Genomic DNA, 16376 nt, shown 5'->3' on the forward strand with positions numbered 1-16376 from the left:
GCGTGACGTGGCGTGCGCGAAATAGCGCGTTGCTGGGACAGCTGAAAATGGCCGTCTTAGCGAGAAACACGCGACGTGTGTCGGCTTGGTGCAAAGTTCACCTTGACGGCCGTACGTCAGAGTGTTGAGCGTTGCATGAGAGAAAGCGAGAGAAGATGATGGTTTCGACCGGTGCAGGTTACGTTTTGTGATATGCGTGAATCAATAGAGCATGCGTCATTCCACATTCATAAACAAATATCTTTAAAAAACAAGATAGTATCTGTACAGATGATTTTTCGCAGCATCCCCTTTATCCGGTTCTAAAATGCAGATTACGTCTCGTGATATGCGTGAATCCATAGAGCATGCGTCATTCCACATTCATAAACAAATATCTTTAAAAATAATATCATATTCGCACGTATAATTATTCGCAGCATCATTTTCATCCAAACCGAATCTGCAGATTACGCCTTGTGAAATGCGTGAATACATAGAGCAGTCGTCATTTCTCATTGACAAACAAATATCTTTTAAAAACCAGATCGTATCTGCATAGATGATTATTCGCAGCATCCCTTTTAGCTGGACCAAATCTTAAGATCACTACTAATGATATATGTAAAACATACATATGTAATAATGTGGCGCATATGATTTAAAAAATAATTCAGATTATAAATACAAATAAACAGTGTGATGTATTCACCTATCATAATATTTAAATGAATAGGTGAATGTATGCGAAATGGCGAGTAGGGCACGAGCTACTCGGTCAGCGCTCATATGTATGTCATGTCAGTTGCGTGCTGACCCCAGGCCAGCACACAAGCGCTCCGGCAATGCCGTAACAGTTCAGCGTTTTCTTTATATTAACAATAAACTTAGATTAAACTACAGCTGCATTTAATCTAACTCAGAAGCCATCCTGCTCCCCAGACATGACAACTTGGCGACGAGGATTTTCAGATGATTGATTGATATTGATTACGCACACAGGAAAATTCACTAATGAGTGGAAAACAGAAAGATACAGCGTGGATTCAAAATCTAAAAAAACAAGGAATCATCGAAGAGTTAGAGAAGAGAGGAGAAACCTTCAAACAAACAGATACCTACAAAAATTTAAGAGAACATTTGAGAGAATCAATTAAAAAAGAAAACCAAGAGCACAAGACGCCGGAAAATTCAGAGTTAGAATCGGAGTCGGACAAAGAAGACAACATGGCCGATCAAAAATTTGAATTTCAACAAAATGATAGCTGGGAACTCTTTGAAGAAAAGCTTGACTGCCTGTTTATTGCCAAGAACATAACAGATAACAAAGTAAAAGTGGCCACTCTAGTGACAAAACTAGGGCCAGAGCCACATGCACTCCTCAAGCAGCTAATCGCACCAACAAAAATCATAGATAGCAAGTACGAAGATTTGACAAAGGCGTTATCGGAACATTTAAAACCGAAGCCATCGGAAGTCATGGAGCGATGCACCTTTCACACATCGAAACAAGAATCTCACGAATCAATTATGGACTTCATAGCGAGACTAAAAAAATTGGCAACTCATTGCAACTTTACAGAATTAGACAATGCAATTAGAGACCAATTAGTGTGTGGAGTGAGTGATAAAGATATAAGAATAAAACTATTTGAAGAAAAAACATTGACATTACAAAAAGCGCAAGAAATAGCGATAGCGCGAGAAGCGGCAGTGAAAAACGCAACTAATTCAAATATTACGCTAGAAAATAAAAGCGTTAGAAACGAGGTACACACTATACAAGGAGACGAGCAGAGAGCATGGCAACGCAGAGGCCAGCGAGGCAGAGGTATGCAGAGCAAGGCGGACAGCGACAACAACAATAAACAGCAGCAGCCGAGTCGACATTCCACGGAATCATCAAGAGCGGTTTGTAATTGCTGCGGAAGGGTAAATCATCTGAGTAACGAATGTCGTTTTCGGAATTATTTATGTAGTAAATGCAATAGAAAAGGGCATTTAGCAAGAGTGTGTAAAAGCGGTAAAAAGGTAGAACAAAATTCAAACGAAATAAAAAAATTGACCGCTGACCGAGATAGCGATGAAATGACAGATCATGAAACAGATTTGTTTTCGATCAAACAAAAAAGTCATAACAATTATACGAAAGAGATATTTAATCACACAAGCAATAATAGCTCAGGGTTATTACCTATGTATGTAGAACTAAAACTAAATGGAAAAAATCTCGATTTTGAAATTGACACGGGTACATTTGCAACTGTAACCTCAAAAAAAATGTATGATAAACATTTTAGTAAAAGTAAAATTACGGAAACAAAAAAAGACTTAAGAGCGTACGGAGGACACGCATTGATACCACTAGGCGAACTAACGGACTTAGAGATCACATTCAATAATATGACGAAAACATTGAAATGCTTTGTCTTACCGGGAACAGGACCAGCGCTAATGGGTCGAGATTGTCTTACACAGTTCGGCGCGTGGCCTTTAACTATACCGAAAATTAATTCGAAGACAGTAAACAAAATCGAAGAAACATTGTGTGACTACCTAGCTCGAAAATTTCCCGTATTATTTAGCGACTCACCCGGATTATATAATAAGAGTAAAACTAAAATTCACGTGAGAGAAAATACGCAACCGATATCGTTAAAATGCAGACATACTGTATACGCATTACGACAAATGTTAGAGAAAGAACTAGCTAGATTAGTCAAATTAGGTCACTTAATACAGGTGAACGAATCAAAGTGGGCAACGCCTATAGTGCCAGTATTGAAGGGCACAGGTGAAATAAGAATTTGCGGGGATTTTAAATTGACATTAAATCAGTATTTACTGATAGATAAATACCCGTTGCATACTATAGACGAAATCTTCGCAAAACTGCAAGGCGGTAAATTTTTTTCCGAATTAGATCTCAAACATGCATATATGCAATTCCCAGTCGACGACAAAAGTGCGGTACTGTTAACGATAATTACGCATAAGGGCTTGTTTAGATACACAAGAATACCAGAAGGAATCTCATCAGCACCGGCTGACATACAGCGTAAAATGGACGAGTGCTTGAGCGGGATTGACGGTGTTATTGCGTATTTAGACAATATATATGTATCAGGAAAGACTGAGGAAGAGCATTTAGAAAATCTAAAAAAAGTGTGTCAAAGATTGCAAGATTGCAACTTTATGAAACAGCGTATTGATGTATTGGGATTTGAAATAGACAAAGACGGGCTGCATAAATCAAAATCAAAAATCAACGCAATGGTAAACGCACCGCGACCAACAAGCGTAAAGGAACTTGCGTCGTTGTTAGGGCTTATAAATTTTTATGCCAGATTTTTGAAAAATAGATCGGTAAAGCTAAAGCCGCTTTACCATTTATTAAATAAAGAAAAAGAAAAATGGGACGATGAATGCGAAAGCGTATTTAAATGGGTAAAAAACGAACTGATAAGTCCGAAATTTTTAGCTCATTACGATCCAAACGAAGAAATACTACTCGCGTGCGACGCATCAGATTACGGATTATCCGCGATTTTATCTCATCGTTATAAAGACGGACCAGAAAGACCAATCGCATACGCGTCAAAGAAAATACCCAAGACGGAATTAAAACGTGCAATTATTGATAAAGAAGCGATGGCAACAGTTTTCGGGTTTAAACGATTTTATCAATTTATATTCGGCAAAGAAATTACGTTACGTACGGATAATAAACCATTAGAATTGATATTAGGACCTAGAAAAGGGATACCGCAAACAGCGGATAATAGACTGCAAAGATATGCATATTACCTCTCCGGATACCGTTATAAAATAGAACATGTGAAATCTGAGAGGAATGTGAACGCGGATGCCTTGTCGCGACTGCCAATAGAGGACGATACGGATATTTCATACGTGTACAGTAAAATTCAGTCACAAATTTATTTTTTCGAAGAGCAAACGATTGCTTTCAATAGTAAAATGCTTGCGGCAGAATGCAAGAAATTAGCAAGGTGATACGTTATGTAACAGGCGACTGGCCAAATTACAACGAACTCACAGAGGAACAAAAAATATTCTATAAGATTAGATTCGAATTAAGCGTAGAAAAAGACTGCCTCTTCTGGGTGGTTCGCACATGCATCCCAGAAAAAATGCGACACGTAATATTGAACGAATTACATGCAACGCACTTCGGAGTTGTAAAAATGAAAATGTTCGCGCGTTCTTATGTGTATTGGCCGGGTATAGACTCAGCGATAGCAGAAATCGCAAATACATGTAAAACGTGTTTAATAGATATAAAAGCGCCTAATAAAACACCGCTAACGACGTGGCCATTTCCAAGTAAAGTATGGGGCCGCATACACTGTGATTATGCGAAATTCGAAGGTGATATGTATTTAATTGTAATCGACGCGCACAGTAAATGGCCAGAAATAATAAATTGTAAAAAAAATACGAATGCGAAAAGGCTCATAAAAGAATTTAAACTATTATTCACAAGATTTGGAATTGCTATTCATTGCGTAATAGACGGAGGTCCACAGTTTAGAAGCGCAGAATTTTGCAACTTGCTCAAGGAAAATAACATTGAGCATACCTTTTCACCTCCGTAACATCCAGCTACGAATGGAGCTGCGGAAAATTTTATACAAACGTTCAAGCATAAGGTAGCAAAAATTATAAAAGGGGGAGAAAACGTGGAAGACGCAACGTTAGTAAATTCGTTTTCAACTATAGAAACTACCCACACTGCACGACGGGTAGAAGCGCTGCAAATATAATGTACAACCGGAATCCGAGAACCCGGTTCGATTGCCTAAAACCAAGCGTATCCGAGTATGTTGAAAATCTACAAAGACGACAAATCGTCTCACGTCCAGGAAATAGGAAAACAAATGTAAGCATAGGAGATACAGTTTATATAGATGCGCACGGTGTAAGAGACGAAAACCGAATTGAAGGTGAAATTGTAAAGCAAACTGCTCCTTCCACTTATGTTGTTCAAGCAGATTCTGGAAAGCCGCATAAGCGGCACATCGATCAATTAATTGTACCACTGCGTCGATCCGAGAGACTTTTAAATAAAAAAGGGAAGAAGTTGTGATGTATTCACCTAGGCTAATATTTAAATGAATAGGTGAATGTATGCGAAATGGCGAGTAGAGCACGGGCTACTCGGTCAGCGCTCATATGTATAGTCAGTTGCGTGCTGACCCCAGGCCAGCACACAAGCGCTCCGGCAATGCCGTAACAGTTCAGCGTTTTCTTTGTATTAAGAATAAACTTACAAGGAAAGGTACCCAACCCGATCTCACCGATTTTGATGATTTTCATATATGTTGTAGAACATAAAAAAATAAGAGACACGTATTTTTTTTTATCGGCTAATTTTCACTTTTAAGGGGTAAAAACCTCCCCTAAAGTTAACCCCCAAAAAGCGTTTTTTTTAAATATCTCGGCTTAAAATTAATATTTTTCAATGAAACAAATTGGAGGTTATTTCTTACAAAAAGAGCAAGTATTTCATGGTGATTTGAAGAGTAAGGGTAGCATCCCCTATTTTTTAGGGGTTGAAAACATATATTTTTTGGCATAATTTTATAATAAAAATGTTTAAATCGACTAAAAAAAATTGGAAAAAATGTTTAAACATCCTTAATAACAAAATTTAGTTGACGTCTTTCGGTGATTTCATAAATATTACCCCTAAGGGGGTAAACCACCCCTAACACAAAATAACTGTAAATATGTAATTCAATACATAATATTTCGTAGAAAGTTTGTATATAGAGGTTTTCGAGGTCGCTGATTACAAATCTGTTATCAGATTTTGAAAATTCAAAATGGCGGATCCAATATGGCGGACGGAAATATCGAAAAAAAATTTTATATAATAAAAAAGTTTTAAACGACTAAAAAATTTGTAAACATCTATAATAAACAAATTAAGTTTTTCGGTTTTTTCATAGATACTTCCCCTTAGGGGGGTAAACCACCCCTAACACAAAATAACTATAAGTATACTTCAATCCATAATATTTTGTAGAAGGTTTGTATATAGAGGTTTTCGAGGTCGCTGATTACAAATCTATCAGATTTTGAAAATTCAAAATGGCGGATCCAATATGGTGGACGGAAATATCGAAAAAAAATTTTAACTTTCAAAAAAACTTGTTTACAAATGTGTGATCTTTGTAGCCTGTACATGTGAACTAAAGAGCCTTAAACCCTAAACCCCTAAAGAACAAATAGGCTAAATGGTTGTGCATTTTAACCAAACGACTCCAAACCCCTAACCTCCAGACAAGCCGAAGGCCTATGCTTTACCGTAGACACGAGTATAGATATATTACCGATATTTTATTCTATCATTTTGTATGTAACAAATAACGTCTCGTTTTATGTTTCAATCAAAGATTATTTATTTTTCTGCTTTTATAAATTAGCATAATTTCAAAAGTAATTTCATAAATTATAAAGTATTTCATAAATTGCATAATTATATAATTTTATAAATTCAGAAAGTCCACACTTTTTTGCAAATGAAAAAACATAGGTTAATAAAATTAGTTTATCAAACTCTTTTGCGTTTTGTAATAAAATTTAATGTTGTCAAACTTGGGAGTTTTTCATTGTTACAATTATTTCGTAAGCCAAACGTTTTTTAGATGAATTCTCGAAGTAATGATTATTGTATCTATAGTAAAATATTTACAGTCTGGAATTCCATAATAATACTATTTGATACGATTTAATGAATTTATCAAAAAATCTAAATTTAATAATAAATATTATTCTAATTATTATTATTATTTTTCATTATCATTGCTATTATCAGTATTACTGTTATTATTGCTATTGCAATTATGCTTATTCTTCTTCTTCTTATTATTATTATTATATTACTATGATAATTTTTGTTATTGGTAAAAATACATAAAAGAATATTAATACTCGAACTTCATTTGCAATTAAAGAACACGTTTTTATTGAAAGGGAATTTTATATGCATTCATTAGTTTAATGAATGTTATCGTACATTCAATGATAATTCCACAGATAAATGTCTTTCACTCATAAAAGTTGTTGACAATATGTGCGAATCAGTATGTTCTTTTTTTAGATTGTTTTCATCGAGTGTTTACCTCAGCTGCCTGTGTTATTTTTTAGGCAGTGAGTGAGTTTTGTGGGTATTCTAGTTCGATGCCGGAAAGTACGAATTTTTGTTTGTCAGTGGTATCATACAGTTGTAGAAAATTTTCTTTAGTGATTTTATATAGATTTACATTATTCAATTTCAAAGTGAATAAAAGTTGAATAAAACCAAAAATAGAGTTTTCCGAACATCACAAAGTGGAACGAGAATTCTTCTCCAATGCATAAATTAATGATTTGATTCAATTTACATTCACTCGTTTTATTCTGGTAGAAATGTAGCAGTCGTGCCTTACATGCAAAAACACAGCTTGTATAAATTTTACCGCTTGTTTTCATTTTAGATTGAAAAATGAAAATTAATCCGTTAAACGTTCTAAACTTATTATTAGCATACTTTCAAGCGTTAAACATACCAGATAGTGTCACGAATTATCACGAAACAGAGTTGGCCGAAAAAATAAAAGAAATTTTAATAGATGCAACACATGATTTCAACGATGTAGAAATGATTACTGATGACTCTTTGGATTTTAAAGAAGAGTATAAAGACCATAATGTGGAAATAATTGAAGATGAAGTGCAACATCATTTTCCTGATCCGGATATAGCACCAACAAATCAATGTACAGCAGATAATGAAGAACTAGATTTTGAATACAAAAAAAGAGCTGTAGAATTTTGGAGAAGTAGCAAAACGAAGCAAAATTTAAGTCTCAAAACAGTGCAAAACAGATTCAAAAAAGTATCATCTATTAGTCAGCTACGTCGTTGGGCTCATTCAATTAATAAAGGTGGCACGTATAGAGAAAAAGTAGCACAAATTTGTCAGTATACCCTGGATAATTTTCAAGCAGCTCTCGACAGTGGTTCAATTATCCATGATGAAGATATAATTCGATGGGCCTTACAAGCTAAAAAAGAAATTGGTTTTGATGATATTAGATTCAAAGCTTCTAAACATTGGTTACTCAAATTTAAGCAAGCACACCGAATAGTTTCTAGGAAAATAAATAAGTTCATAACAAGAAAAACACTAGAAAGTAGTGCAGAACTTACGGCTAAAGCTGAAGCATTTATCGATGACGTTAAATCGTGTATACCAAGGATTGGACTCGAAAATTTGTATAATACAGATCAGAGCGGATTTCAGCTAGAAATGCATTCTGGAAGAACATTAGCAGTAGAAGGAGAAAAGCAAGTGCAATGTCTGGTACAGTCAATTTCAGCAACAACGCATAGTTATACTATACAGCCACTAATATCAGCTACTGGACAACTGTTGTCACCGCTATTTCTTGTTTTAAAGGAACCAAGTGGCAAGTTTGGCCCTATTGTAGAACAAAACATATTTAGACTAGAAAACGTGTACGTGGAAGCATCCAAATCTGGAAAATTAACAACAAGTAAGGGAACTAATAACAATTTTTACATTGTAATATCGTTGATCAGTTAATTAGTAAGTCGTTTAATTGCAGATCACTTCAAAATCTGGTTGGAAAAAATATTTTATCCCTATGTAGGCCATCACTCAATACTATTACTTGATTCTTGGAGTGGTCATTGTGACAAAGTTATAGAAGAAACAATGCCACAAAATAAAATTATTAACATAAAAAAATTCCAACTGGAACCACAGGAAAAATACAACCACTTGATGTCTATGGATTCCGTATTTGGAAAAACTTTGTCCGAACATTTTCTGATAATGTAATGTTAATGGATCATGATATGAATTGACATGTGAGAAATAATATAATTAAAATTCAATCATTGGTTCACAACCAACTGTCTTCACCGAGATATATAGATTTGTTTAAATATTCCTGGTATAAAAGCGGTTACGTCAATGAAAAACCAGATAAATTTGATAATCCTATAGATTTCAGTTTTGGAAAGTCTTGTGCAACACATTGTGAAATAGAAGGGTGCACAAACATTGCAATTGTACGATGTGGTTGGTGCAAAAAAGCATTGTGCTTTAAACACTTTTATGAGGACTACCATTATTGTAAAAACATCGTAAAATAATATATTTTATGCTCAATACAAAAAATGCACTATGGCAAAAGATAAAAGATTGTAGATTATTATTATACTCTAATATTATAAACAAAAATACATTATAAGTTGAATTTACAATAAAGGAATTTCAATAACATTCTGATAACAATTTCTACGGAAATTATAAAACTGCTTCACACACAGAATTTTCTTGTTTACAAATTTAGGAATTTGAGGTGGTTTGGTTAAAAAGCACAACCATTTAGCCTATTTGTTCTTTAGGGGTTTAGGGTTTAAGGCTCTTTAGTTCACATGTACAGGCTACAAAGATAACACATTTATAACAAGTTTTTATGAAAGTTAAAATTTTTTTTCGACATTTTCGTCCACCACATTGGTTCCGCCATTTTGAATTTTCAAAATCTGATATCAGATTTGCAAAGAGCGATCTCGAAAACCCTTATATACAAACCTTCTACAAAATATTATGGATTGAAGTATACTTATAGTTATTTTGTGTTAGGGGTGGTTTACCCCCTAAAGGGTAGTATATATGAAAAAATCGAAAAACTTAATTTGTTTATTATAGATATTTACAAATTTTTTCCAATTTTTTTAGTCGTTTAAAACTTTTTTATTATATAAAATTTTTTTTCGATATTTCCGTCCTATTGGTTCCGCCATTTTGAATTTTCAAAATCTGATAACAGATTTGTAATCAGCGACCTCGAAAACCTCTATATACAAACTTTCTACGAAATATTATGTATTGAATTACATATTTACAGTTATTTTGTGTTAGGGGTGGTTTACCCCCTTAGGGGTAATATTTATGAAAACACCGAAAGACGTCAACTAAATTTTGTTATTAAGGATGTTTAAACATTTTTTCCAATTTTTTTTAGTCGGTTTAAACATTTTTATTATAAAATTATGCCAAAAAATATATGTTTTCAACCCCTAAAAAATAGGGGATGCTACCCTTACTCTTCAAATCACCATGAAATACTTGCTCTTTTTGTAAGAAATAACCTCCAATTTGTTTCATTGAAAAATATTAATTTTAAGCCGAGATATTTAAAAAAAAACGCTTTTTGGGGGTTAACTTTAGGGGAGGTTTTTACCCCTTAAAAGTGAAAATTAGCCGATAAAAAAAAAATACGTGTCTCTTATTTTTTTATGTTCTACAACATATATGAAAATCATCAAAATCGGTGAGTTCGGGTTGGGTACCTTTCCTTGTTAGATTAAACTATAGCTGCATTTAATCTAACCCAGAAGCCATCCTGCTCCCCAGACATGACAAACAGATTTGCCATATTTCTCTAAAAAGATTATCATTAACAGCATCTGACACATCTAGACCAATCTTACTGTGTTTTTGATATATGTATACATTTACTTTATTTCTAATTAACTACTAAAAACAATCACATAAATATAATTATTTAACATTATTTTATACCTATATGTATTTATTTTTGGACCACATATCTATTATAAAATAATTATCGTCCCAAAATGATTCACTAGTTCCGGTGAATTTTTACATAATTGCTCCTTTTAGTGTTTAAATATAGTGTAAATTTTCAATTTACATACTTTTCACTATAAAATTTCGATTTCACATACTTATTTATATTATTTTTTTTTATTACAAAATGGAAAATAAACAGTCATTAGCTTAATCAACATTTTTATACATATCTAAAATGATGTTTTACTTAAAGTAGATTTTTAAATATCAGCATGCTTTTTATTATTGATTATAACTGAATTTTTGAACTAAAAATTATTTTACGTGTATTAATTACGTATGTATTAAGTGTGTTTATGACAACATCTATTTTAGTAATGTATAGGAAATTTAATGTTAAAGCAGTATTTTTGTAGCTGTGACTACAAAACAAATCGTTTTAAATGATATTGCGATAAGTTTCAAATAAATGTATTTCAATTAAGATGTTTTTCATTAATGTAGGTTAGATAATTATTAATTTCTTCATAATTGAGCGTTTAATGATAAATTATTGTATTTTTTCTCCTTTTTTCTCTTTTTTGCATTTATTTTTTGCTTGAAAAGAAAGAGTGAGATACTTTTTTTTATAAAAATGAATATTAAAAATTTTTAAGTTTTTCTTAATGATTAATCGTTTGTATAATCTTTTGTACACAATTTTTTTTATTTTTTTTTCCTATTTATACATTACAAGTGCATTAAATAAGAGACAGTACGTAATCACTGTCGTTTGAAAACATTTTACTTCAATTAATGCACAAAATGAGTGTATGGGACAAGACTACAAGGTTCAAAAATAAACTGTGAAATCATTGTTGATCAGATATTATGAACTATTTCACACGAGTCCTGGTGTGACCTTCTCTCACAAGTTGTCGCCGAGAACTGATGCTCTAATCATTAAACGCCGCCGAAAACTCGGGCCCGCTAAAACAAAGACCCTTTTATTTGCATTCTCTATTCCAAAAATAAACGATAAGCGCGGGCATTACGCAAATCTCAACAAAACGTTACCACTCTACAACTTGACACCTTAATACAATAATTTCAAATAATTCCGAATCCCGCTTATAACTCGAATTACTGTCACGGAAAAATTACGTTTATATTTATAACTCTAAGTAAATAGAAAATACAATGTTACCTTTATCTCTTAATAACATTCAAACTAATTAGTATATATTTACATACGATACTCTGTCGCAAACCGATTTTCCATATACTTCTACATTTAATTGCATTAACAAATTTCATAATCTGAGTTTAACAATTCCTATCTTCATTTAAAACTTTATATTCAAATAAATTTACAAAATTTTACTCTCGATTTTATTACGCGACCCGGCAAGTGGAAAAACATTTCAACCTCGGAAAAAATCGAAGGATTCAAGTTTGTTTTCTAAAATACAAAGAGGCCCTATAGTCCAACTTATAAATACTCCGAGCCTGGCGCGCACGTGAGCTCTTGACTCGGCTAGTTGACACCCGAAATCTGTCCCCACCAACGTTTCCACGCACGTTCGAACATGTGCTCGCTTTATTCTACGACGCGACTCTCGCAACAACACTGCCCTATTGTGACGTCACGCACACTTAAAACAAATGCATTTTAAATTCTGATAATCCGTACAACATTTCTTCGTAGAGTTTTACTAGAAAATTTTCAACTTTATGTTATTTATTTATAATTTCGACCAATGCTTTTGCAGAAAACTTCCAACAATTATATTATTTATCTTTATAAACTACAAACAATTAAAATTCAAATAAAACTTTAATAATATTTTACTTTCTTTCTCTAACTGGACAATAAATTTATCAATACAAACACGATAATCCATTAAACAAATTATATTAACGTCTCAATATCAAATAACTAATCAAATAAATTTAATTTTAAAAATGACTATATTTCAAATGCACATATCATGCTTGATAAAAATTTCTACGTGAAAATAAATCGTAAAATCTCAATATATTTCTGCTGAATATCTCAAAAAGAACAATTTATACATTAGACTGAATCATAACAAATCCCGAGCAAATTCTAGTCTCATGTAACTACATTATCAAAACTTACTGCCTGAGACAAAGAATTTCATACGAAAAAACTTCGCGTATTTCTATGCCCAACAAATGCACAAGCACTTATCTTTACATCCAGCGTTTAATTTTCCAAAGCTGCTAGCCTTATCACGAATCCGCTGTGAGGTATCCATTTGATCGTCCATTGAAAAATAGTCGCATAGAATCAATTCTTTAATACGCCTTCCTTTCGCCTCTGTCCTCTGCATCTTTTCTTTATGTCCACGCGTTGTCAAATTTTCCTCCCAATTATCGTCACTCACGTCGTATAACTTTTATTTAAATAAACTATCGCTTGTCCTGTGAAACTGAGAAAGATGAAACTGTGAAATCATTGTTGATCAAATATTATGACTTTATTGAAATCTCCTAACGATCAGGTCCTAGTGTGACCTTCTCTCACAAGTTGTAGCCGACAACTGACGCTCTACTCATTAAACGCCGCCGAAAACTCGGGCCCGCTAAAACAAAGACGCTTTCCCGAGGACTACCGATGGGACTCGAAGCAGTGCGCGCGCTCCTCTATATATATAGCTATACACACGCAGTCATGTGTTCACGCGAACGCCTCCCGCAACTCGACTCTCTGGCCTGGCAGTCACACATCGGCCCTTTTAGCCTCTCCACACTGAAAGTGACCCTCAAAATCCGCGGAGTAAAACTCCTAGAGGGGGTCGTGGCAGTCTAGGAATGATTATAAAATCACTCCTAACCGTATTGTCCTGAAGCCACGAATCGCCTTATCGATTCGCGCATATGAGAGCCAAATGACGGAAAAACGTTCGCTAAAACTACTAATAGGTAGAATATATTATTAATAAAGAATAAATACGCCGGACTTACTCTTATCCTTAGTAGTCCTCGGTTACGTCCGGAACAATGAGTCTACTGGCGACATCTGTTGCCTACCGACAATTACTATAGCTCTGCATACAACAACTTCTTAACCTGTAGGTTAATGTACATACCTACATGACAGTGTTTCTTTTTGCAATCATACGCTTTAAACCTAAATTTGAATATCTGAAAATGAAAAGATTAAAACCTACATTTCAAACTTTATGAATATTAAAAAGTGATTGATATCCTCAAAATGATAGCATTACAATTAAGTGTAAATCTGTAGAATTGATTTGTATAAAGATAAAAATTCATCAATTAATTCTCTGTGAGGATACAATTTACTTTTAAATACTTATAAAGTTTAAAATGTAGGTTTTAATCTTTCCACTTTCTGATTTTCAACTTTAGGTTTAGAGTGTCAGTCGCTAAAGTAATTACTAGCATTAGTTTGTTCTTATTATTTAATACAATATAACACGAAACAAACTGTGCAGCGGAATTTTTACGTATTTGTTCATCGTCGACGCTATGTTGCAGAACGCACGATTTTATTGCACTTTTTACTTGCTACATTAAGGTTAGAAATTTTAATATTTTAATTTTGCAATTGATATTTCTGTATGTTGTTCGTTTTTAAATATTTATAACTTCTTTTGTTTCAGACTTTTTTCAGACATATCTGCTTACATACATTGCAGTCTCCCATTTCTTTTTATCTTAATCTCTGACTATAAACAAAAAACTTTAAGTACTCATAAAAACAGGTCAGTGTGAACAATCATTATTGACATTATTTTTATTAATGGTACTTTATCTATTTTTAATTAAACAAAAATATTTACTTTCTTTTTTCAGATTACTATCATGATAGGGAAACAGCGCACATTTATGTTTCTAATTTTCCATGTAATGCTTCGATTGAAGATAAGGAAATTAATAAATTTTAAATTAAAAAGGTATGTATCAAAAGAGAGTTTTCAGTTACAATATTATTCACAATGTAAAATACAATAATGATTTTTTTTTCAATATTAAAACATCTTTCTTAATACAGTTTTGTTTTTTTTTTTCTAAATAATTTGTATTGGTATTCATTTTACATAAAACAGACAACAGGTCATATTTTCAGCTATCGCAGACTCCATTTGGATATAGATGTCGTAGAGCACTTTAAAACCTCTAGATCTGCTAAAATAAACATAATTAATTAATTGATAACAGTTTTTTCAATGTAGAATGTTTGTATTTTTAGCAATGTATTTTTAGCAAGTCTTAAGGTGTAAAAATACTTTTTATTACACAGAATAAATTAAGTCTCCGGTAAAAGAAAAATGATTATGAATTCTGACTTTAGAAATGTTGTCTTGATACTTACATGAAGTATGCACCTATTGTTATATAAGATTTACAGTATAATCATACGTATAGAACTGTTTTTTTTTTCATTTTTTAAACAATAAAAAATCTATAACTTTCTATGCACAGTCAACCATTTCTGTAAAAACGTGTTTTATTATTATTATAGATAAAATAAGTTATCGAAAAGTAAATTTTACATATTAACACCATTCGAGTCATCTATTAATGTACACAAACAAACAACATCTGTGCTTTTTTTAATGAACACATGTGTGTGTGTGTGTGTTTTTATGTGGCGTAGGCAGAGCAAGCTCTGCACAAGTGGCCCTCCGACACCGGATCCCCCCAGGTACTATAGTTGAACAATTCATCCGTGGGGCCCGTTAACTAGCCTTTTTTGGCTTCTCCTTTAAAGTTTGACATTTCCATACATCCCCCACCCACCAAGGTGATTAGGGGTTCAGGATCAAACTCGTCTTCTCCATTCTGCATCGTCCTGCCGTCTTCTTCCTTCTGCATCGTTCTACCGTCTTCTTCCTTCTGCAACTTCCAGCCGTCTGCTTCCTGCCACATCGTTCAGTCGTCTACTTCGAGCAGCATCGACCAGCCATCCTCTGGACAGACTCAACCCCGACACCTACGTTCCTCTGCATCAGGTGATGGAGACTGGGCTCAACTCAGTTACCTACGTTCCTCAGCATCAGTCCAAGGAGCGTTAAGTATCTATTACCTAGTGGCCTTCGTCTAGCGACAGTTTTACTCAGCTGTTTCGCCTTGTTCTTCCCTTCTATTCTCTTCGTCATTTCTAGTCTTTTTGATAATGGCCCTTACGTAGTTGTTTAATGCGCACAAGCCATCTTTCGACGCTAGCATAGCTGGCATCATTGACTCAGGGGTCACCCTAATCTGAAGGTAACGTTTGAGTTCCTCTCGTTTCATTTCGCATCGCAAGCAGTTGCAGAAGACATGCTTCGCATCTGTGTTTGCTTCCAAATATACTGGGCAATTTGGATTATCCTCTATCTTTAAGCGGAGTATGTAGGAACGAAAGCACCCATCTCCGCTCAAAAACTGCGTCAGGTAGTAATTCATTTCCCTGCGTCGTCTATTGGTCCAGCCAACAATACGTGGTATGAGGCGGTGCGTCCATCGCCCCTTTCCGCTGGAGTCCCATCGATTTTGCCACTTAGCTAGGGTTTGTTGCTTTGCGGATATTCAAACTTCCTTTTGAGTATTGACACCACGCCAGTTCTCTTCGTATATATTCTTTCGTTCTGTTGCTAGAAGGTCAATAGGCGGCTTACTTGAAATGACGCACACTGCATCTTCTGATACTGTTCGGTAGGCAGAAGCGACCCGCAATGCACTTCTCCTATAAACTGTTGACAGCTTTCGTGCATAGGACTTCACCAACATAGCGTCCGCCCAT

General features: G+C 34.0%; 1 protein-coding gene across 1 annotated transcript; it reads left to right on the forward strand.

Annotated features, from left to right (window-relative positions):
• Nucleotides 1–993: 993 nt before the first annotated feature.
• LOC116418285 lies at nucleotides 994–3380 on the forward strand. The gene is made up of 4 exons (XM_031933331.1): nucleotides 994–1890; nucleotides 2680–2881; nucleotides 2933–3255; nucleotides 3342–3380. The coding sequence occupies exons 1-4, from the start codon at nucleotides 994–996 to the stop codon at nucleotides 3378–3380; spliced, it is 1461 nt and encodes a 486-aa protein (XP_031789191.1).
• Nucleotides 3381–16376: the final 12996 nt, after the last annotated feature.

The sequence above is a fragment of the Nasonia vitripennis genome, unplaced genomic scaffold (genome assembly GCF_009193385.2).
Source record: "Nasonia vitripennis strain AsymCx unplaced genomic scaffold, Nvit_psr_1.1 unplaced0148, whole genome shotgun sequence".
Classification (NCBI taxonomy): Eukaryota; Metazoa; Arthropoda; class Insecta; order Hymenoptera; family Pteromalidae; genus Nasonia; species Nasonia vitripennis.

Coding starts and splice junctions, on each gene's coding strand:
- LOC116418285 (XM_031933331.1), top strand. CDS start 994: ATGAGTGGAAAACAGAAAGATACAGCGTGGATTCAAAATCTAAAAAAA. Junction 1,891..2,679: donor CCACGGAATCATCAAGAGCG/GTTTGTAATTGC, acceptor CAAATGTTAGAG/AAAGAACTAGCTAGATTAGT. Junction 3,256..3,341: donor AATCAAAAATCAACGCAATG/GTAAACGCACCG, acceptor TTTGAAAAATAG/ATCGGTAAAGCTAAAGCCGC.